Here is a 24,788-nt window from a genome sequence, read left to right as displayed (position 1 = left end):
CTGTTAACACCTTAGGCCATAAGGGAAGCAAAATATAATATGCACAGTAAACCTTGAAATGTCATATATATTAAAATAATTTTTCTCTTAAATACTTGTGTTAACGGTATCTAATCTCTTATAACTGTCTTGGGAAGACTAGTATTTGCAGTTTTCCCATAGACTTCATAACAGGTAAGAAAATGTGTTTCCCTGCAGTCAACATCATCATTTTAAGTTATATTTAATACTGACTTTGAAAATGTCTGAGGCAGCTCCACGTGTCTCCTTTCTTTAAGTGCTTTTTAGGAAGTGATACTGTGATTTGCATGTGTATCCCAGCAGAAGGAAGATTGCTTAAGTCAGCAATTACCACTAATAATTCTTTCAATTGGATAAACTGCAACCTAAGGAATCTTCCTCTAAAGACTGTGAAATAGGAAGTAATATCTTTAGGGGACTATTTTATCAAAAGGCAGTAACAAAGTTTTCCTTGTGTGGTTCCCGTGGGTATTGGACAGCTGAAGCTGTCTACCTTCTAAGAAAAAGACTCTTCTCATGTTTTGAAGATATATCTCTTAAGCATTACCCCAATATATTTACTGATGGGAATAAGAGGAAATATTTTAAAACTCCCTGGAAATACAAGAGCAGGTTCAAAAAATTGAGTTATTTGACATGTCATATTGAGATAAGCTCAAGGTAAGGGTAGGAGCTGTAAGGATTACCTGCTTAAGCTCAAAATTTTAGAAAAAAAATGTTAAGCTCTTTATTGACTTTATATATGGGTACATTCTAGTTTTGAAAATAGGATCTGAATCCTTGTGTAAACCACTTCTGTTAATAATCACGACCCATTGTATCATATATTTTGGTTGTGGGGTGCAGTAACCCAGAACAGCTGGAGGCATGTTTAGTTTGCAATGCTTTTATTAGAATAAATAGAAGGACCATGAATTAACATTCACAAAATCAATGACATGTCACAGGAATGAAGATGGGAAATTATATATCAGGAAGATGTTGTATTTGAATTTGATGATTTATGAAGAAATGGTAAACTTTCTGTATACTCCCTCAGAACAAGACACCTATCTTTACAGTACATGCAGCACAAATTAGCACAAATGCATTCCTGGAAGAAGAATGCTTTGCTGAAGTTAAGAATTTCATCTGCAAGTTGTCCAGGCACCAATTCAACAAGTTCAACAGAAAGGAACAAGATTATTCTGAAAGCTGTGTTTATTTTGGAGAACTCCTATAGGAAAATCAGATTCTCAATATCAGTGTCATATTTTTTCACAAAAATCAAAACACCAGCGCTTTCTCTCGAGTTATTCAATGACAATAGGAAATACTTTTAAGCTACCTCACAAAATTCTCTCTTAATCCTGGACATAAATCCTGAGTATAACTTGTGTAAGCAGAAATACCTGCACCTAAAGATCTGAAAAGTCACACACTTCTTCCAGAATATCTCACTAGATATTGAAAGCTTTCCACTTAGAGAAAGTAGTGAAGAGATGAGATTATACTACAATACTAGAGTAAAGGGTTTCTGAGGGGAAGGCAAGCACTATTTCCAGCTCTTTTTCTCTTCAAGGAGAACAATATCTACCAAAGAAGAGGATCAGGTCACTTGGATTGTGTCTGATCAAGAAAAGGAATGGGTGGTCAACCCTAAACTCTTCAGACTCAGAGGATTCTTGGATATCTCCTGTCACAACAGCTGAGCCAGCCACCTCAGTGCCCTCCTCAGTGACTTCCATGTACGCCTCGTGGACGGCCTCAGATATCTTCAGGCTCTCTGCTGAAGAGATGCCAGAGAGATTGGCCAAGGGGCTGAACAGGTCGGTCATACCCAAGGCTGTTAAGACAGATGTGAGGTTATATTTTTTCTCAACCTTCATGCGCGGGAGGTACACTTTCACCCTCTTCTGCTCCATTACACTGGGACTGGTCCACTTCATGAGTCTTTCATAGCTGATTTTGTTCTCGAGCTGCAAAGAGAGGCAGGGAATGAAATGTCTGAAACAAAAGTTCAGTGGCCTTAACAGCTGTGTTTAGACCACGTGTTACTGTTTTTTCACATTTACTTTATGTATACAGTAGAACCAATACTTAATCTTAAATGCATTTGTTTATCCAGTATGCTTTCTCCTGACTATGGACTGTATTTCATCTGTCTTGAGGAATTTCCTTAAAACTTTGTCATCTGAAAATTTTTTCATCTGTTCAAGTCTTTTTTTGTGAAAATACAGTTTTTGAAAACATCAAATAAAATTGGCCCTAGAACTGCTCCTCTTGGAACATATTATATTGATATCTTTCCTCAATGTCATTCTTCTCTAGTGCTACATTTCTCTTTTTTTTAGTCACCTCTTGGAATGCTTTTCTCCTCACTTTCATTTTTTATTTTCCCTAGGATAAATTTTTCTGCTTTAGCAAACCTTTGAAATCACTGAAAGTGATAAAAATCTGGCTTTGTGTTGATTTCTGATGGTGATTGGGGCATATGGCAACATCCTCTTCTGCAGGACTACAGCAGCACTACACTGCCTTACTTTCATTTTATAAAACTGAATTCAGGGTTCTCTCAGGTCTCTGCCTGAGCACCTGCTAGCACCTGGGTCACCTTTGTGCTCCCCGGCCTGCCCAGCACAGCTGGGACAACTGGGACATCAAGAAGTCTGACAGCAGCCAAGCCCCACTGAAGTGATAACTCTTCTGCTTCCCCTGCCAGGGTCATACCTGTTCCACACCAGAGATGTCATCAGGCAACAGCACCAACAGACTCAGCTCTCCGCTGGCATATGGAAGCTCCAGGATCTTCATTTTCTCTGCAGCCACTCTTCCCACTTTGAAGGTACCATTCTGAAACATCATTTGCACAGGTCTGCTCTCTTGCTGCAAAAACAGAAATGTGAGATGATGTGACTGGGGAGAAATTTTTTTCTTTAGTCAGTCAAATGTACAAGCCCTTTGAAAGAGACAGAGTTTTATCTTCAAGTATGTTGCCTTTGAAGAAGAACTGTGTCTCCATTTTCCTCTCTTGCCTACTTGTGTGCCTCGGAATCCTGGTCAGACACAGATCTTGCAAACACCACTTGGCTTTAGGTCAAGCACTGACAGTGATGTACCCAACTAAATCACCCAATCTGTGACAGCAATAGGTTGTATTTGTAACACCCAGACTGCTGGCTGTGTGAGCCAACAGCTGTCCTGGCCAGAAGCTGTGTCCGTGCCCTCCTACCTCTGTCACATTGAAGGGCACTTCCCGAGTGTCTTCTTCTCTAAACGCGGTCTTCCATATCCCTTTGAAGTAAATGGCATTCACAAAGACCAGCGCAGTATCGAGACCAACAGAGTCTGGCACAATCAAATCTTGAATCCGTCCTTTAATAAAAGACAGGGCAGAGAGTGGTAAGATACACCTTCTCTGGTATGCACCAGCTTCTGCAATGTAGGGATGAGGGTGAGGGGTCCTGCTTTGTGGAGTTTTGTTTTCATAGCAGTAAGGAATCTGCTCTTGCTTGACCCACTTTCTCTAGACATTATGAGAAGAGGAAGACAAGGATATAGTTTATGGTAGGTGGGAGAAAATACCTGCTACCCATTTTTCAGTCCTTACCATTTGTCTCTTTCTCCACCCAGGAGTTAATGAGCTGTCTTGCTTCCTCTGCAGCTGTTTTGAAGTTAACTTCTTCCAACTCTGCTTTGTAGAATTTCTTTGCACACTTTAAGTATTCCTATAAGCAGAAAGATTGCAGTTCTCAGACTCGTGAGAACTTGGAGTTATATGGATGTGTGATGCAAGATTGTGACATAAAGCAGAATGGTTAAAAGGAATGGTTGAATGTTTACTCCTGTATTTGAACATGTTAGTCATTGAACATGTCAGTCATTGAACAGTCACAGCTGTCTTCCTGTAACTGAATCTTAAAGCTGTACAGCAAAGACTGCTTCACATATAGAGGTCTGGCACTTTTTAATGAGATAAGGCTCTAAGTTACAATTTTGAAATATTTTCTTTATTTTACCAAACCAGTCTCAGTTTAACAAACATTTTCAAGAACAGACAATGTTTGTCTCCTCTTTTTGTCTACTTTTTATTTTGAATACTGTGTTCTTACATTTTTAGATTTCAAAAACAAAGCTTCCTTTCACTGGGAAGATTTGATATTTGGCTTTGAAAAAAAATCCAAATCTGACAATTTTAGTCTTCATTATTTCAAGTCATAAAATGTATTTAATTCCCCTTAAAAATTACATTTTTCATTAAAATAGCTTTTTCTAGCAAACAAACAGCAATCTTGACCAGTATCCATGACATGTAACATGGGCTTATTTTATGCCATAATACTTTTCCCTGACCACCAGCTAACAGCCACCTAAAAGTCACAGTAGGTCCAAACTCCTTCTGTACCAGTTCCTCTCACGGCTCACAACTGCTACTTCATCAACAGAGAGTGGGCTATTGTTGGTGGTGCATCTCTAGGGTAGAGTCACAGGGGCTTTTACAGGAAATCTCATGGAAGTCAGTTTGCATTGTAACTCACCTGAAGAACAGGGTATGTTTTGTCAATATAGATTCTGTCAGCAATCCTGAGCGAGTATGTAGCATTTTGCCTGGTGACATCTGAGAGAAGATCCTTCAATATACTGTGGATGTGTTCAGAAGGGCCACACTGAGGTGATGACATGAAAATAAGAAGACAGATTGCATAAGGAAATAAGACCCTAAAATATTGTCCGTATCAGTTAAGAGTCATGCTACAGAGAAGTCCTCCCCCACAAACATAGGGCTGTCACCTTTGGGACAGCTGGTGCTGTGGTGATGGTGCACTGAACTGGCAAGTTCATCCTCATCAAGACAAGTCCCCTGACATGTGCTGTTTATAAGATGGCATTGTGTTCCTGTCACTGAGACTTCTGGGCTCTTCTCTGCCCTGCATCTTCCTGCCCTGCTTTGGAATCTCTCAGCTGCAAATCTAACTGCTGTACCCTGGCTCCAGGTCCCTTTCACATGCCATCCTCCACCAGCACTTGCCCAGTAAGGCACTCTGGTCTCCAAAGTGCCCCATGTTCTGATGAAAGATGAGCAACCTGCTGTCGTTCTCTATTTGTTAAAAAACAGGTGAATCACACCCTTCTTCCCTCTCTCCACAGATCCCCTTGGTTTGAGGCCATTACCAGAGTTTTTGTCGGAGTCTGAAACTGCCAGAAGGAGAGGCAGAACAGTTCTAGTTTTGCTCTAAGGAGAAAGTAGGACAGAAAGAAAGATTAAATTATTTCTGTACCTGGGAGTCAGGAGTGTCTCTATCTCCTGTAACATTATCGAAGTGAAGAACCTGCGAGAGAAAATACCAGTGGTAGAAATTACAAGCATGACCAAAAATAATGTGACTCAGATTCACACAAGATGCTTGAGGTAAAACTGTTGGCTCAGGAAAAACACAGGTGCTAACAGAGAAAATAGATTAATTAAAAATTTTCAAGTGAGCTTACAACTGGTCTATGCCCTCTGTGGCCTTCTTGGAAACTGTAAATACCACTCTTTGCTTAGATTTTATTTTTATAGTTAATATCTACAAATTAGTTGAGTTACATATTTTGTACTGCTAATAATATTCTGTCTTCCTCTCTTCTTGGGATATACAATTTTTATATATTAAAAAAATCTGATTACATTATCTGGAAGTTGTGAGAATTTAGAAAAATCATATAATAAAATTTACTGACTGGTAATCTATTTTACTGTTGTCCTTGAGATTTTTTTCCTACGCTAAAGCCAACTGCTTGTTACAGTGAAAATATACATATTTTTTTATTCTTTTCTCTACATAACTCTTGATTCATTTCTCCATTTTGTGACTTTGGCTTACTTCTTTACGTAAAAGTGCATTAAAATAGATGAGAACCTTGTAATTGGATAATATTTTTCAGTGATGTTACTTAGAAGGAACAACTAGCACAAGTAGAGGTTGCTTTACATCCATGTGAGTAACTTACCTTCTCCATCTGAGATTGAGTGTTACCTCTTGCTCCCAGATACAGCATGGACAGGGTTGAAATCAAACTCAGGGAGGAAAAGATGATGTTGTCATTGGCATGGTGAACCGTCAGCTCTTTGTACACATCAAAACAAAATTCTGCATTTGCTGCACTGATGGAGCCCATTGTGAAACCTGGATTGTCTGAAGCAAACAGAAAGAGTCTGACTTATTATGATGGAATATGTTAATTGTAATGCAATAAAGTCTGTATACGTGAACCCCTGAACTTGGTGCACAGGGTGTTTTTCTGCAAACGGAATCCAGTGGTGTGGATTTAAAAGAAAGACATGCTTTTGGATTCATGAGTAATCAAAATGCTGGACATCTGCCAGCTATGCATAGGCTGGTGATTCCTGTATTTGAAACTTGTCTTTCTCTGTACATGTATACCATCTTGTTAAAAATCTTGCAAAGAATATTAGCTATCTTGAAGAAAGCTTCTTGACAGTCATTTCTCACCCCTTAAGGAAAAAAAACACACATAGGTTTGTTCCCAAAATCTTAATTTTTTTTGAGACTCCAAACCAGATTCTTCACTATAGCTTTTAACATCACTTTTAAGATTAGTGATCTCAAAAGGGGAGCAGCCCCCTATTATCCAAACTACAGTTACTTCCAGAATACAGTGTGCTGAAGCAACAGCATAAGTTTTACTAGATTCACTGTAATTTCAGCCCAGTGTAAATGGAAGCTAGGTTCTTACACCATCTACTTTATCAGAGGTCTCAAATGTTAAAAACATTACCTTCTTTTTTTTAAGTAAAATAATGAAGGCATAGTAATGAAGACTACAAATGATTTAATAAATTAATCCAGTTTATGACAAACATCTATGACTAATACATTCCATTCATCATTGACTCAATAATATCTCATTCTGTTTTTAAAAAGTGTTCTTTAATTTTTATTGGCACTTTTTAAATAAAATCTGTCTTTTAATAAAACAGTGCTTGTTTAGTCTCATGTTTAATTTGCAAAGATCTTCACATATCCAATATATAAATATTTAAATATTTTTTCTGCCCTTTCTCTAGTATTCTTGTAAAATTTTCCCTGTAGTTTCAGCATCTAGCATTTCATCTAGCCCCAAAAGGAAGGATTTCTTAGTAAAGAAGACAACACACTGTAGAAAATACAATACTGTAAAGTGTAATGCGACAGTACAGTGTTTATACCACTTATAACGTATGAGCTCCTGAGGATCTTCAAGCAATTTGTTTCCCTCTGTGGCTGCTAGAGAACAAAATTCAGGGTACTCTGCCACATGTATCACAATCCCTATGGAATCAACGCATTCATGTGGCAGTCATCTCATAATGTGGGATAATTTGAAAAACAATGCATTTAACTGCTCCCCTGCTAGAATGGATGATCATTCTCTCTCCAAATGGAACTGCTTATATAGGTAATACAAGGTAGATTTTTTTATAATTCACTTATTCTGCTTACTATTATATTTTAGATTTTAAGCTCAATTTATATTCTTGGTGAAGAAAGAGATTCATGAAGCAAATGATTTTGTTGTTAATCTTTGAAAATGTAACTATTAAAGATAACACAGAGCTGCAGTGTGCTGGGGTCACCTGAATATGCTGCATTCCTTAATGTAATTCAGAGAATATCTTCCATAACCGCTGGAATTTAAACAAATTCAATTTTTTCTTTTGATTCTAAATGAAAAATTAAAGTAATAGAGGAAGAAGCAATAACATCTGTTGTAACGTGTTACATATGTACACTGCTTTTCAGTGTGGAAGAGTTAGTAAACAAAATTATAGTACATACAGACAAATACTTTGGCTTTATGTATGGCAGAGTGTAAAACAGTAAAATAATACAGAACACACATGTGAAGGTGGGTAAGATTTCTGCAGAAGGCATCCTTTAATAATTTGTTTCTTCAACTGATATTGAGGGCCACAGACACGAGGTTACATCAATCTGATTATAAGTCCTGTAAAATACTTATAATGTTTTTTAAATTGCAGATTAGAACTTAAATCATGATTGAAAGAAATGCTTACCTTATCAGGTTCACCTGCGAAGGTAACAGCACAGCTTCTCAGCTGTACGTGGGGCAGATTTGACGAACTCCTTGTAATATATCTTGTGTTGTTTTGTGACACGCCCCATGCTGTGTTTACCCAATAAAGTGATGGATGGAGCTCAATGTCAAACATGCACTTTTAGTTGGAATCAGTCCATTCTTTGAAACAAACAAAAAAAGTCTGAATGAAAAGATTTTACCCTAAAATCTCCGAAAAGAAAGATTAATTATCCACAGCCTGTGAAACCTTCCAGAAAAAGAAGGAGCATATCGAAATGTCTGAAGCAAAAATACTGATAAAAGCTGCTCAATGGAACTTGAATAGTAAGTAAGATTTGGTTATGGCAGTAAATAGTGTAGCATAACTTGTGAAAATAGAATAAAAATAAAAGTTGAGGAATTCAGTCTTGCAGAATGTCTGTAAGGAATTTTTTGTTATTTTCCCTATTATTCCTCTGCTGTGAGTACTGACAGGTCAGATCACACTCAGCATCACCATTTGGTGAACTCACAAATTTTGTTAAGATCAGCATATGAGGACCACACTGTATTTATTGCAATCTTTTTCCTATTGTTGGCTGGGCCATCAATACAACTAGTTTTTCTTCCTACCAGAATCCATACCTCTTGCTGAGGAATGGAGAAAATTCTGCTACCAGGGAACATGAGAAAGAGTACAAAGAGCACATTCTTCAAATCTCAGTTGTTAAATTTAATAATGTTTAAGTCGATTTTTCTGCAAAAAGTTGTATGCAACTGTCTGGTGTTACTTGCTGCATTGTAAAAGACCATAGACACAGCGTTTCACAAAGCACAGCTAGAGCAATCTAGTTCAAGGAACTCTGACATAGTAACAGTCTGTACTGCGTATCAGTGCAACAAAAACACTCAGTGAGCATATTGTGACAATACAACTTAATTTCAAAAGCAGTATTCAGAGCATCTACATAGAAAAGAATTACAGAGCTAAAGAAAAACATGTTTGGGAAAGAAGGATTGAGAAGATAAGAAAGACTTCTGTTGCTTTTTAAATTCAGGCATCAGGATATTTAGATCCCAGTCAGATGCTACCAGAAAAGGATTTGAACTCAGTGCTAGAATTTTGAAGAGTGGTTTAAGGTGAGTTGTTCTTTTCCACAGGTCACAGCACAGGATGCTAAGTTCAAAATGTGCCTTTTGTACATACAGAGACCATTCTTCCAGGTTTTCCACAAGCAACTTCATGGCACATCAGCTGAACAAACCAGCTGAAGAAACATTCATGGTCTGCAAAACAGTCATAATATACAATAGAAAGCAGAAAGCAGTCACATAATTCCTTTGAAATAAAAGAATGGACAGATAATAAAAGAAACAGCTTTGACCTCTCTAAATGCCATGTGATTTTAAAACAAAAATCCAAAGTCAATACACAAAATGCCTCTGAAATTGTTTAGAACAAATTATGCCTCTGGAGAGTAGAGGTGGACTTTTTAACCCTTTTAGTTGTCTGTGCAAGAAGAAAGCCTCTGAATCATCCATACCTTTCTCCCTAATACAGTCCTTACTAATTCTGTTTCGATGAAGCTGCCAATGCAATAGAAACCATGAAGAGCTCAGTCCAGACTGGTGCACTTACATACCACTAACACTTTACATGGTACAGTGTGTAGTTCAGACCAGTCTGCTACAACCCTTGCTATGCAGAAAAGGTGCTTTTGAGGAAAGATCTTTAAACCTTGACTCAACTAGGGGGCTCATCACTGCAAATCTCTTGTAAAGAGAATGACCTTTTCTTTTGCAGGAGCAGTATATAAATTGGTCACCACTGATGTGAGTCCCAATTACCTGAAAATGGTTCTACCATGCTGGTGGAAGACAGGTCAAATGGGAGCATGTGTCTGTGTATGGTGAATCCTTAATCACACAACTGGGAGTGCTTCCTAGACTACAAGCTGTTCCTGCAGCTGCTGCCCCTTCTGCCTTTTCCACTTGGGACTGCCTTGTTTCTTCTCAAAGAGGCTTTAACACTCACGGCCGTGGTCCATTGTAGTATACTTGGCAGCTCAGAAGTCAAAGGATTAGCGAATATCTTCTACCCTGTCACTTCTAACTGTCACATGTGCCTTGAATCTTTTTCCTTGACAATCAAATTGTCTAGTGGCATGCTTCAGCTCACCACAGGTGATCTACCTTGGATTCGTGCACCATCTACCTGAATCACATTTGTATCATCATAGACAGCCTTTAACTTAGTAGGCTACAAAGATGTCCAGTGAGTCAGTACAGTTCTGCAGCAGCCAACTCACAGCATTAATGTTGCTATCGTGGTGTTCAATACTTCTGAGTTGAATATATTCATTAATGAAAGGAATTTGCTGTTTTACAGTTGAAAAGGAGCAGTCCACTCCTTGAGACGCATTTTAATACACAACCCAGGTTATTGATTTTTTTAGCATTTCTATTTTGTATTTTTATTAATGATTAATATAAAGCAAGTTCTTGAAGCAAAACAAAATCATTCCACAAGTAAAAGTCTTGATCATGATCAGCCATCAGCACAGAATTGTAAAAATATAAGAGGTACTACCTAGTCAACTTGGTGACTTTGGATCTGTTATGGAGCCTAGTGAGATTGAGTAAAACTCACCTGCAGTGGAAACACTTCCTGGGATAAAAGATAATGGATTGCCCTGTCCAGTACAAGTGTGTAATGCAGCACAAACACAAAAGGATGTGTTTATCCACATGTCCTTTTTGACAATGCTTGTCCCAAGAAAGAGGTCAGCTAAGGCTGTACTGCCCTTTCCTCTGCCGAGAATTTCATTGTGAAGCTGTCCCTAAACCAACAGATTCTTGGACATTTGAACCTTTACAAAGGGATATGAAGTCCAGGTCAGCTCACAGACCAGAGCCTCTCATCCAATCACAACATCCCACGCAGAACTCAAGATTTTGTTCACATCCATGCTGTTGTTCTTTTGTCAGTAGGAAGGAGCACGCTGATTGTTTCGTGTTTGTCTTGCTCAGAATGAGTGCCAGTGATTGTTCCGTTACCTGCCATTGGTGCCATAGCTGTCAATGATGGTTTCCCTCTCAGCTGTCCTCTAGGACTGTGTTCTTTCCCCAGTCTGACTGGTCGAGCTCCTTCAGATAGGAGCTCATAGCCCACCTGGCACCTTTCTGCAGCAGCCCCGTGCCGTTCTGAAGGTCATACATGGTTGCTTGCAGTGCTGCCTTGCTCATTCACTGGCTGTGACAGGAATGTGGATCCCTAAATGTTGGCAGAGTGAATTTCTCTGCCAACAAGGCATCTTCAGAAGGATCCCATGATGGCCTTGGTCACAAGTCTTTCACCCTTGCTCACTGAATTTGCTTAGCAGCACACACAGCATCCAGGGTCTGTTGCTATACAGATTCTGAACCAGCACACAGAGTACTCCCTTTATCTGCCACCACAGCATATGTGAAGTCTCTTATTTATCCCTCAAGTCCATGGAATCAGCCAACAGCCAGGACAAGGCTGTGTATGGCCTCCCTCACTGGGTCCTGAGGAGGCAGCGGGGTAACCAGGTCCTTACACCCAGCATACACATGGCAGTGGACAGCTGGCCACTGACCCAACTAATTTACTGGCTGTGCCATATGGGAACTTAGTTACCTCCCCACAGAGAAGACTGTTTATGGCAGCCTGTGACTAACACTCCTCATACCACCACACCTGTCACTTTACCTCCCATCACTCACTGGAAGTCTGCCCAGCATGTCCTTTATCTTGGCACATGCTCCCAGGAAAAACAGCATTTTTCTTTTGCATGAAATAGGATAAACTAACCTCCTGGTTTGTTTCAGCACAGACATCTTTCCATGAAGCCTTCCTCTCCTCTGATTAGTAGCCTACTGAGATTCTTAACAATATTCCTAACATGTTTCCTGCTTCTCCTGCAGGAAAAGACTGCTGCAGGAAAGGAAAGATGCCATTGCACAAAGGTCTGTGCCATCATGACAGCTTTGCATTAAAGAACTGGGAGTCCCTGCAGACACCAAGTTGACCATGAGTCAGCAATGTGTCCTTGTGGCAAAGAAAGTCAACTGCACAATGGTCTGCCTTAGGAAAACCATTGCCAGCATGTAAAGGGAGGTTATCCTGACCCTCAGCTCAGCACTGGTGAAACGAAAGTTGGAATGCTATGTCAGCTCTGGGCTTTCCAGATCAAAGAGATGTGGATGTACTGGAGCAGGACCAGAGATGAGCCTCAAAGATGATGAAGTGATTAAAATGTCGATCATGGGAGATGGGACTTGTTACCCTGGAGAGGAGAATATGCAGGGAGGATCTTATACATGTGCATAACCTACTTGATGGAAAGGTAAAAAGAATATGAAGCCAGACTTTCTCCTGTGAATAGGCAAGAGGGAATAGACACAACCCCAAATAGCATAAATTACATTTAAACATAAGAAAATACATTTTCTTATGAGGACAGAGGTAAATCCAGGTTGCCCAAAGAAGCTGTGGATCCTCCATCCTTGGAAATATTCAAAACCCAGCAGGCCATGGTCCCAAGCAACCTGCCATAGATGACTCTGATTGAAGGAGGGAGCTTGGAATAGAAAATCAGCAGAAGTAATTTCCAATCTTAGCTGTTCTGTGATTTTGTGAGGAAAACTTCCAGGCATATGGAAACAATGGGGTTATTGCATATTGATGTTCAAAGAAAATACTGTGGTGTAGATGAGGAGTGTATGGCATGTTCATTTGGAATGGGAGTGTATGGCATGTTCAACAATTGTTTCCATGTTGTACAGAGAGCAACGTTGCCTCACAGTGGCAGACCCTTGGACCTCTCTTTGTGCTTTCTGGAGTTGTGTTATTTACACCAGGAGGTGTAGAAGGTTTCGGATTTTGTGTTGCCCCATGTGTTACCTTCCACCTGGAACTGCACAGCAATCTGTCAGACAAACAGGGTCTCAGTTCTCCAGAAAACAAAAAAGCCGGAAGCCTTTGGAAGGCTATGACAAAAATGCCAGTAGCAACAAGGAGGTTTTCTAGGTTCATTTATGTTTTTGCCTTTTTTCAAGTAAAAACTTCTGGAGCATTTTAATATTGTTACCTTTTCTTTCTCTTTCTTTCTTTTTTTCTTTCTTTCTTTCTCTCTCTTTCTTTCTCTTTCTTTCTTTCTTTCTTCTTTCTTTCTTTCTTTCTTCTTTCTTTCTTTCTTTCTTTCTTTCTTTCTTTCTTTCTTTCTTTCTTTCTTTCTCTCTATTTCTTTCTTTCTTTCTTTTTTTTGAAAGGATATATGCTCAGTTGCCTACTGGCATGAGAACCAGATCCATGCCTGGGAAATGAAACCCAAGGACGAAAGTACACAGGTGCTCAGACAGAGCATGGGGTCCCTCAGTGCTGCTGGAGCACCTGTACCTTTCCACTACATGCTTGCTTGGTGGGCAAGAGCACAGGGACGCTGAACCACAGTCACTGCCTTTCTGGGGCACAGGAAGGAATGCTTCTTCCAAATCTCTCCAGTGTTTTGGAGAGCTTGGAGGCCACAGCAGGCATTCGTCATTCCACTGTCCAGGTCTGCCATCCCCTTCATGGCAAACAGTTTTCCACTGCCCTTTAAATATTTTGCCTTCTACCCATCATGTGGTGGACAAGACCACATCCTAACCATTGGTGTTTTGTTACAGGTTTGGTCCAGTATTGCTGAATTTGCACTTTTTTGCTGTCTTCTGTTTTCCCTTTAGGGAAAGGGAAAGCTTTGTATTTGCTTGTAAGCGTCATGGTCCTTTTCCTTTTTCCCATTCCTTCATTTTAACCTTTGTTGTTATTCAGGAAACAATATTAGTCACTGAGTCTTATCTTTGTACTTTAAGCACTTTCCAGTTTAATAATCATAGAAAGGAAAGTTTGCAAATGTAGCCTTTTCAAGTCTTCTTATTGTTTAAGTGTACAGGCTTCTAAATTTAACAAACTGGACCAACTGCTCCTGGCTAGAAGAAGCCAGATACTTCTGGCTACAAGAGAAGCAGAAAGTGAATAAACTGTTTATGATAAGCTTTGAGATGTTGAAATTTTGCATCTCTTGGAACTGTTCATACCATTCCTTAAATTTCTAAAGCACAAAAATTAATGTATACTTGGTAAAATAGCTGTTTTTACCACTGAAAACCAATTGAGTCTATATCACAAATATAAATATTGTGGATGTCAGACATGTAGCACCAGCTTCTTTCCTCTACAGATCCACTTTTATCATACAGTATCCTGTGTTAATGTGGAAATAGAATCATAGAATCATGGAATACCCTGAGTTGGAAGGGACTCACCAAGATTTCACAGAATTTCATAGAATATGAAATTCCTGAGTTGGAAGGGACTCACAGGGATCACTGAAGTCCAGCTCCTGGCCCTGCAAAGGAAACCCCAAGAATCATGTGCCTGAGAGCATTGTCCAAATGCTTCTTGAGCTCTGTCAAGCTTGGTGCTCCAACCACTTCCCCAGAGAGCCTGTTCCAGTGCCCAACCATCCTCTGGGTGAAAAACCTTTTCCTAATATGTAACCTAAACCTGAGACAACTTCCTGACATTCCCTCGAGTCCTGTCACTGGTCAACACAGAGCAGAGATCAGTGTCTGCCCCTCCTCTTCCTCTCATAAGGAAGCCGTAGACTGCAATGACGTCTCCCCTTGGTCTCCTCTTCCCCAGGTTGAAAAAATCAAGTGACCTCAACCACTCTTCATATTGGTACCCCTCCAGACCCTTCACCAGCCCTCCTTTGGATGCTCTCTGACAGCTTTACGTCTTTCTTATATTGTGGTACCCCAAACTGCACACAATATTCAAGGTGAGGCCGCACCAGCACAGCACAGAGTAGGACAATCACCTCCCTTGACCAGCTGGCCATGCTGGGATGCAGCTCGGGACACAGCTGGCCCCTTTGGCTGCCAGGACACAACGTTGGTTTATATTTAACTTGCCATCAACCAGGACCACCAGGTCCCTTTCTGTGGGGCTGCTCTCCAGCATCTTGTTCCCCAGTCTGTATGTACATCCAGGGTTGTTCTCTCTTAATATTGGAATAGCTGATAGCCAATATTAACAAGAGTACCTCCTCTCAAAACTCTCAGTGGGGAAATGCTTTGCCTAATAGTTGTCAATTTACTTATTCTTTCTTATGCTTTTTGAGTTGTATGATTTTTCAGGTGATTTCATCATCTAAAATGGTAGAGTTGGTGGAATACTTGTTCCTTGAAATATTTATCATACTAATTGTCAGTGCATCTTTAATACCCACTGGAATTGTATTGAAAAATACATAAGAAGAAATTAGTTTTCCATTCCATTAGGCTATTTCTTGGTAATCTGTGCTACAGAGGGGAATCAAACTCTAAATGTGTGCATTCATTCATTTAACAAACTGGAAACATTCATTTAACATTCATTTAACTAAATGCCTAGGAAACTTCATATCTACATGCTTTATTCATTCTAAAAACATGAGGATTTTATACTTAATTCCATTTTGCTCACAACAGTTACACTGTAATAATATTTCTAAGGATTTGTGGTCCAGAAAATTAAGAAAATAAACATAATTTCATGACAAGCATTTGTGACTTTCTTTTATTATGTTAACAAAAAAAATCAATTGTATGCATCAAACTCAATAATGTATGATTAGAATGAAAACAGGTAATAGTATTGAGCCAACATATCCATATTTGGAGATGGCAATAGACACATAGGAACAAAAGACAGAGAACATTAGTATTCTCATGTGTTTCTTAAGAACAAGAGATGTAGCCTTGAATTATCATGGGAATGAAGAAGCCCAACTACATTCATGGAATAATAACGTACTTGAATTTTGAACACCTGAGAGCTTTCCAGGGACTAACTGAAGTTTACTGGCTAAGCAAGACCAATAGAGATGGGATTATTTTAAAAGCTGTGTTTTTTCACAAAATTCCTTGTGGAGAAATCAGTTTCTTTAGCATCACTTGCAGGATTTTTCACAAAAATCAAAATACTCTCAAATTTTAAGTTCTTCAGGTGTTTTAAGCAAGAATTCAGCTCTTTTGCCGGGTAGTTCTGAGTCCTGGATAATCTGGATCATCCAGATATCCATGTTTAAGGCTTCAAATCTACACATTGTGAGAAGGCATAACTGCACTTAGGTAAGTTAGATCTCCTTGCACCCTCCATCACTTCAGAGAACCTCTGAAAGAAATTCTGAATTATGTGAAGTACTCATGGTGAGAGGACAACTCTGGTGATAATGGACATGTACACCATTTCCCAACAGCTAAATAAAAAAAATAAAATTTACATAGGCACCAATTAATAACCTGCATAGCAGAGTCTTATCCACAAGCATCTCCTCCAGACTAGAGATCTCAAGGACTGTGTTTCAGGAACAAAAACATGGGTTTGTCAGCAGGATGCTACCAGGGGATGGGATGAGCACAGTCCATGTCTTACTATGTAACGGACTCCCAAAGATTATCCCATTCATATCCGCAACTAGTTCCTTGAATGAAAATCACTTGACCCCTTCCTGGCTTGTGAGAGTCTCTAGTCTCAGTGGGCTCAGTCTTTGCTTACCTCAAGCAACACTGAAAACAGTCTGAGAAGGGACACAAATAAGCGTGCTTGCTGCTGTTTCCTCACCTGCAGGTATCTCTTTGCTATGGGAGTTTCCTTAATGAGTATCTTAGATGAGCCTTTCCACTTGGAGAAAATGTTGAAGAGATGAGATTATACTACAATACTAGAGTAAAGGGGGGCTGTTTCTGAGGGGAAGGCAGGCATTGTTTCCAACTCACTCTTTCTCTAGGGCGAACAATATTTACCAAAGAAGAGGATCATGTTGCTTGGATTGTGTTTGATTAAGAAAAGGAATGGGTGGTCAACCCTAAACTCTTCAAACTCAGAGGATTCTTGGATATCTCCTGTCACAACAGCTGAGCCAGTCACCTCAGTGCCCTCCTCAGTGACTTCCATGTACGCCTCGTGGACGGCCTCAGATATCTTCAGGCTCTCTGCTGAAGAGATGCCAGAGAGATTGGCCGAGGGGCTGAACAGGTCGGTCATACCCAAGGCTGTTAAGACAGATGTGAGGTTATATTTTTCCTCAATCTTCATGCGCGGGAGGTACACTTTCACCCTCTTCTGCTCCATTACACTGGGACTGGTCCACTCTGTAAGTTTATCAAAGCTGATTTTGTTCTCGAGCTGCAAAGAGAGGCAGGGAACGAAATGCCTGGGATGCAAATGCAAATTCTTCATTTCAGACAAGGCTATCATAAAAAAACCAACCAACCACAGTGGTTCCTACAGTCATCCTATTGACATCCTTCTCCACTACTGCCTGTGTCACTGTCCTTTTATTCAGTTCTTTATCAACTTGACACATCCCCTCTTGTTCAATTAATCTTATGTTTCATAAAGCACAACCCAACAATTCCACAGCCTAGCAAATTAGTTAGCCTGTGAAAGAGATTGCAAAAAAACAGGCCATAAAAATTTACCTACAGTTGATAGTGCCTAACAAATGCAAACTCTTCTACATCTTTAATAATTCTATTTTATAATTCAAAAGTATTGCTGAAATAAGAGTAATTGTTCATATAATGCAGACTGCATTGCTTTTTCCCTTTCTTGGGTACAGATAAGTAAATTTTAACACATTGATAACTTTAAGTGATTGAATCAAATTAATTTTTCAAGTTTTGTTTCTCCCTTCCATCTGTCCTTTTTTTTCCTCTTTGCTGTTAGCATTCTGCATTCACTCAGGTCTTTGGCTTCATTTTCTTCCAAGACAAAGAAAAAAGTTTCATTTCCTGTTGCACAGGCAGTAGATTATATTTGTATTCTTGCATTCTGGTCGCACTTTTCTCTTTTTTTTCTTAAAAGTACAAAACCATTTCTTTTACTAGTTTTCATGAATCTGGAAGAAACTGATTCAACCTAACTAAAAGTAGTTTTGACATTTTCTTTTACTTTCTATGTCATTCTCATGTTCAGTCCTTTTGTGATCATAGATTATTTCTGTGGTTGATATTCATCCAATTACACTCAAGTCTCTTTCCTGCTCGATACATAATTTCCAAATATCTTCCACGCATTTCCTTTCCATCTCCATACTTAAGACTCTCTGAGGTCTTAACTGAAGAAGTGGGTTTGATCAGTTTGTTTAGCTTGATTGGTTTCACAATTTCGAAATCAAAAATATTTATTAAGATCATGCTTTGTCTAACTTCGTTTTTAATTCCATGATGACATAATCGCAGCAATTTTTGAAAGCAGTCCACTTATGATGTTTGATGAGAATTTTATTTTAAAAAACTCATCAGTGATTCCTTCAAAGAATGTCTAATTCTCAACAATTTAGGAGTGCTTCCTCAACAGTTTACAGCCAGGGGAGGAGTGGTGGGGGGGATGGTATGTGTGTGAAATTACCTCAATTTCAAAAAAAATAAAATCTGGCATATATACATCCTCTTTTGTGGGGCTACAGCAGCACTACGCTGCCTTACTTTCCTTTTATAAAACTAAGTTCAGTGTTCTCCTAAGAGGCCAGTCTCTGCCTGAGCACCTGTTAGCACCTGGGTGGCTTTTCTGCTTCACTGCCAGCCCAGCACAGCCATGGTGTGGGCAACTGGGACGTAAAGGGACAGTAAAAAATCTGACAGAAGTCAAGCCCCATTGAAGTGATAACTCTTCTACTTCCCCTGCCAGAGTCATACCTGTTCCACACCAGAGATGTCATCAGGCAACAGCACCAACAGACTCAGCTCTCCACTGGTATATGGAAGCTCCAGGATCTTCATTTTCTCTGCAGCCACTCTTCCTACATTGAAGGTACCATTCTGAAACATCATTTGCACAGGTCTGCTCTCTTGCTGCAAAAACAGAAATGTGAGATGATGTGACTGGGGAGAAATTTTTTTCTTTAGTGAGTCAAATGTACAAGCCCTTTGAAAGAGACAGAGTTTCAAGTATGTTGCCTTTAAAGAAGAGCTGTGTCTCCATTTTCCTCTCATCTGCTGTGTGCTCTGGTCAGACACAGATCTTGCAAATCTGACAGTGAGGGGTCCAGCTAAATCACTTGGCCGACGACAAGAGAATGTTGTCTTTACATCACCCAGCCCACTGTTTGTGCAAGCCAATAGCCTGTCTCCCTGGTCAGAAGCTGTGTCTGTGCCCCTCACCTTTGTCACACTAAAGGGCACTTCCCGAGTGTCTTCTTCTTTAAACGCACTCTTCCATATCCCCTTGAAGTAAATGGCATTCACAAGGACCAGCACAGTATGGAGATCAACAGAGCCTGGTTCAAGCAAATCTTGGATACGTCCTTTAAAAAAGAAGGAGGACATAGAGTGGTAAGTTTTATAGCAGTAATCTTGCATTTTAGATGTCAGTCAACATGCTGCTGCATGACTTGACTTTCTCTTCTTCAAAGGTGTGCACATGGATTTCTGGTTCATGAGGATGATTTAATACACTGAAAATTGGCACATGGCCAGACATTTCTTCAAGAAGACAGGTAGGTTCAAGAGTGTTATAGATCCCCAAGGATATTTCTAACCAGTGATTTGGAAAAAAAAGAGATTTCTATAGAAAAGAAGGGAATGGAGATGGAAGCAGCAATATAGATTTTCTCTTTCTCACTGTATTTCCTTCTCACAATTTACTCTTGGTTTTTCCTCCACCTTAACGTGATGAACATACACCAGCTTCTGAATCATTCATTTCCCACCATCAGCTTAGTGTGCATTACTTTCTGCCCTGGAAGCCCACTTCTTTCCCATACAGCATATCCTTGTATAATTATGCCCATATGCTAGAGAAGCTGGGACTAATCTTGGGTAAGTTAAGCTCTCCAGACACAGAAAGCATGCATATAAAGTTTGCATATCCTGGCATCTCTGCATTTGCCAAATATGTTTAAAATACACTGTCACTGGCACATAGGTGCAATAGAGTCATCACTTTCCACAGGAAATATCCACTAATGGAGACAGGAGGAGGAAATTTCTCCTCTAATGTTTAGTCTTTCCAGAAGCTGTTAAAATACAGTTGTCAGAGGGAAAAATATTTCATAATCTTGTGTGACTTTACCATTTGTCTGATTTTTCACCCAGGAATTAATGCGCTGTCTGGCTTGATTTGATGCTGTTTTGAAGTTGACCATTTCCAGACCAGCCCTGTACAGTTTCTTCACACATTTTACATAGATCTGTAAAGACATCAATTGTAGCCAACAAAATAGTCATTTTTTTAAAAAAACAGTATGAAAGTGAAGTAAAATATGGCTAATAGAATTTTTATAGTGATATAGAAAAATTCTTCTAGCCCAAGACATTTTCAGATCGGAAATTTTTGTTACTTGACCAGTTAAGAGTATATATTAAAAATGTTTAAATATTTTCTGGAAGAAAGTCTGATCCAAACTCCCTATTTTAATGTTCACTTCAGACTGTTTTATTATCTTTGTGTCTACTTTTTTTTTTTTAAGTTTTTCCCTTATTTTTAAGATAAGAAGTTTCTTTTATTTTGAATATTTTTTATCTTTTCTTTTGAAAATGTGAAAGAAAGATTTTGACACTTTCAGAAATTGTTTTTGAGGTGAGGCTTTCAAGTGAAGAAATATGCCAAAGTCAAATTATTTCTTGGAAAAAAACCCAAACAAACAAACAACCAGTGGGGGGCAAGTGGGGAGTGGCGAATTACATTACCAAATAATTTTGTTTATTACTCCATTCATTTTTGAATAGGGCCATATATTTTGCCTCAAATTGCTTTCCATTCAGACTATTGCCAGGGAAGCGGCAAAGGGAAAAGCCATGAAAATCCACACCAGTGGGGACCATTGGATTAACAGATTACCTACTCTGGCCAGTCCTCTTGATTACAAGTTTACACAGAGTTTAGTAAGAAATCACTCACCGGTAGGATTGCACTTGACTTTTCAGCATAGAGTCTGTTGGCAATGTGGAGTGAATAATTGGCTTTCGGTGCAGTGATATCAGAGAGAATTTCTTTAAACAGAAAGTGGATATTCACAGATTTGCCACACTGAGTTGTTGATAAGAAGATAAAAAAATAGAGGGTTATTTTACTAGAAAGAGGATTATTTATAACCTCCAAATAACATTTGAAAACACACAGTGTTTGAACATTTGCAAATGAATGTATAATACAGTTTAAGAGTGCTATGGGAGGCATGTTCAGTATATTAGCAACTAATGATTTACAATTCACTCATAGCGTATGAAGGCACTCATTCTAGATGATAACAAACAGAAAACCTCACTGATGTATCTGAAACCATATAGCTCAGGAATGAGGTGGCAAAATGAAAAATGTTGGTGTCAGTTATTGCAATTGGTGACTTGTCATAGATAGAGAGCCTCTAGTTGACAGCTGGTGCTTGCATTTTTATGGCAGCTTTCTGCAGAAGCTGCAGGTGGAAGAGAGCTAGATAGGAAATTAATCAGGAAGTGTCTTGTAACATAGAGAAAAAATGGGTCAGCTGTCTAATGTGCCAAGAATGGTGTTCTAGGTGACACAGGCTAAACGCATGTAAGAAAACTGCGCAGTGATAAACAGTAGCTGGGACTTCATTTTATGAGAATAATTGTGTTGAACTGCTCCTTTTCAAATGCTTAACCAGTCCCTAAATGCTCTAGCTAATAATACCTTTATTTAAAAAAAAAGAAAAAAAAAGGAAAGTCTCGCTCTTTTTAAGTCCCATCTTGTGCTTTGGATCCCAAGTGAATGGGAACAAGCCAGGCTCTATGGCTTGTGTTATCTTTACAGAGGTAGCAGATTAACATGGAAGAAAGCATACAGGTGGTATCACGGTATTGGGATGCCTCATGGTACTCTTGGGATGGCAGTGACAACTGGAGGCTGGAAAAGTACCTGTAGGTTTTTTAAGAGTGTGGTTACGTTCCATCCTTTGAGAATTCTGGGCTCTTTTCTGCTGAAGTATCTTCCTGTCCCACTTTGGAGTCTCAGCTGCAAGTCTGCCTGCTGTACCCTGGCTCCAGGTGCTGAGCCGCTTTCAAATAATGTCCCCCACCAGCAGCTGCTGGTGTGCAGAAGCTCATTTACACAAGAAGGTAGCCTGGGGCCCAAAGTATCCTATCTGGTCCTGTCACTTGTTCTGGTGCAATATGTACAGCCTTTCTTCTTTTTCTAGTCTTTTTGTTTGTGTGTTTGTTTGTTTATTTGATTGGTGGTTTTTTTGCTGCTGTTGTTCTTTGGATTTTGGTGGTTTGTTCCATTATTTTTTTTAATTTACATCTCTCAAATTAAGAAAATTATAAAGGAAGGTGTTGAACCTACTAAAAGCACAATCAGAACAGTCTATTCTCAGGAGAAAAATGTGAAAGAGAAATTAATGTACCTTAGATTTCTGTACCTTGGTCTGGATACTTCCAAGTCCTGCAATTTTGTCAAAATGAAGAACCTGCAATTGAAAGTAGAAACTAGGTATGTAAAGTCCACTGAGAGTCACTGATGTTTGTGTTAAAACTGTAGGTTTTGACTAACCAGGTCTGCTTAGCATATAGATGAACTGAGAAATTTCATGTGAGCTTTAAACCAGGTGCCACACTGAAAATTTGTGACTATGATGTTCAGCTTAGATCTCTTCCGGTTAATGGTATTCAGTCTATAAATCAGCTACAAACTCAGTGCATTGTATTTATAACTGTGACTCTTGTTTTCTGAATGTTTAATCTTTTGTATGTTTCAAGTTGTCCTTCCCACCTGGGAGGAATCAGGCCTATGAGAAAATATAAGCTGAAATAAGAGACCTGCCTTAGCCATTCTCCAAGACTGGACTTTCTTAATGAAAACCAAAGGTTGCTCTTGCCCTTCATGGGGAAATACATTTGTAAGTGAAAACTCAGCTCCAGATTCAAACCTCACAGTTTGGAACGCCATTCTTTTTCTAGGCAGGTTTGAATCCAGTGCCAAAGGTGACTATGTGACTTGCTCCCCTCAACTGGAGTCACACAGGTGTAATCTGCTGCCTTTTTGAACGGGATCAAAGAAAGATTGTACCCATTTATGTAACTTACCTTTTCCATTTGATACTCAGTGTTACCTCTTGCTCCCAGATAGACCATGGCCAAGGCTGCCATCATGCTCAGGGGGCAATAAAAGATGTTGTCATTGGCATGGTGAACTCTCAGCTCTTTGAATACATCAAAACAAAATTCTGCATTTGCTGCACTGATGGAGCCCATTGTGAAGTCAGCGTTATCTAATGCAAACAGAAATATGACTGTATAGTGGTGATGTGCAGCACTTGTTTTAAAAAGTACTGCCAATAGCCCAGAAACTGTTACTTCATTGCTGGGTTTGTGATGCTGAACCAGTGAATGATATGAAGCCTACAAATTCTGTGATTGTTAGAAATATTTTTACATCTGAACACATTTGTTTTCTTTCAGCAAGATTCTATCTCATCACCAAGATAGTATCTTGTACTTGCCTTTTAGGAAATAGGTCTTTCAACCATTATTCATTATGATAAATATAACATTGGATGGATGAGTTTCCCTATGGCCATCAGAGGGATGTTTGAGACAATACAAACTTCATATTTCATTTCTTCTGTGGCTGCTCTGGAAAATGCTCTCGATCTTTAAATCAAAAGTAGTCAACTTTCTGCATTTCCTAGTGTGCTTCTTACTATGCTTAGTTCAACCAGCCACAAATTTGGAGGTTGCTTTCCTGTAATTTATAGGAATAATAAGAGTAAGTTGCTCTGTAAACCCAGCCAGTTGCTTAGACACTGAAATATAAATTTAGGGGGGTTCTTTCCTGTAGTCCTGTTTGAGACATTTAATCTCCACTGACGATTTTTGTTGAGAAAAAGCACAAATGGGTATATATATATACATATATATATATATACACACACTAAATATGGGGTTTGGCAGTACAGCTTGAAACAGCACAGAGCTGCATTTCTTCAGTCGGATGCAAGTCCTGTAGATACAGATGTATGTGACATGTAAAAGATATTCATTGAAACATGCAGTTGCTCTCTCTTTTGAATCTAAGGCTAGGAAAGTTTACTATTTTTCTTGTATCTCTAAAACAGTTAAAGTTGGAGGAATAGAGCATATCCCTAGTTTGGAGCAGGCGTGGTTGATTATGTGACCTGAGAGGCCTCTGGAGCTAATGGCTGTGGAACCACAGATTCCACGAATTGTCACACTGTACCTCACCTGGGCCCTCCAGAAAGTGAGACTGAGAAAAGAGAAATAGCCTTATTTGCAATTATTGAAATTATAAAAGAACAGTTTTAATGTGACAACAGATTTTCAGTGAAAAAGAGCTATTTCAACTCAAAGCTATGGTGCAAAAACACTCATATTACTCACACCTAAAAGTATTTGACAGTTAAACAGTATATGATATATTGACAAGGCAAGGTAAAATTACTACATATGATGTCTTTTTATATTTACCTTTAAGTTCTTAAACATAATATCACTTTTTTTTCCATATTAAAGAACACAAATTAGAAATTATATTTTACTTGGAGAAATACTTACCCCACAAACTTCAGAGGCATGCAATTGTCCAGCTTGCCAGCTGAACCCAAACAGCTTCTCTGAGCTGTTGGTGATATATATTGCGTGAGACACTCCCACTGTTGCCTTCAAGAAGTCATCTTTCAGTCACTGCCCTTCGT

At 39.2% G+C, this 24,788-nt stretch overlaps 2 protein-coding genes across 2 annotated transcripts; both read right to left on the bottom strand.

Moving 5' to 3' along the window:
- Positions 1 to 1,208: 1,208 nt before the first annotated feature.
- LOC113953842 (ovalbumin-related protein Y-like) lies at positions 1,209 to 8,095 on the bottom strand. The gene is made up of 8 exons (XM_027657472.1): positions 8,060 to 8,095; positions 5,992 to 6,176; positions 5,280 to 5,330; positions 4,539 to 4,667; positions 3,611 to 3,728; positions 3,233 to 3,375; positions 2,731 to 2,886; positions 1,209 to 1,979 (listed from the first exon to the last, which is right to left on the bottom strand). The coding sequence occupies exons 2-8, from the start codon at positions 6,157 to 6,159 to the stop codon at positions 1,578 to 1,580; spliced, it is 1,167 nt and encodes a 388-aa protein (XP_027513273.1). The 5' UTR covers positions 6,160 to 6,176; positions 8,060 to 8,095; the 3' UTR covers positions 1,209 to 1,577.
- An 8,780-nt stretch (positions 8,096 to 16,875) lies between these two features.
- Positions 16,876 to 23,352, bottom strand: LOC113953840 (ovalbumin-related protein X-like). The gene is made up of 7 exons (XM_027657471.1): positions 23,161 to 23,352; positions 22,497 to 22,544; positions 21,017 to 21,145; positions 20,189 to 20,306; positions 19,279 to 19,421; positions 18,814 to 18,969; positions 16,876 to 17,299 (listed from the first exon to the last, which is right to left on the bottom strand). Exons 1-7 carry the CDS (start codon positions 23,326 to 23,328, stop codon positions 16,898 to 16,900), a joined length of 1,164 nt encoding a protein of 387 aa, XP_027513272.1. The 5' UTR covers positions 23,329 to 23,352; the 3' UTR covers positions 16,876 to 16,897.
- Between the last annotated feature and the right edge of the window lie 1,436 nt (positions 23,353 to 24,788).

The sequence above is a fragment of the Corapipo altera genome, unplaced genomic scaffold, assembly GCF_003945725.1.
Source record: "Corapipo altera isolate COAL_440 unplaced genomic scaffold, ASM394572v1 66, whole genome shotgun sequence".
NCBI lineage: Eukaryota > Metazoa > Chordata > Aves > Passeriformes > Pipridae > Corapipo > Corapipo altera.
This window is presented reverse-complemented; position numbering and strand designations above follow the sequence as displayed.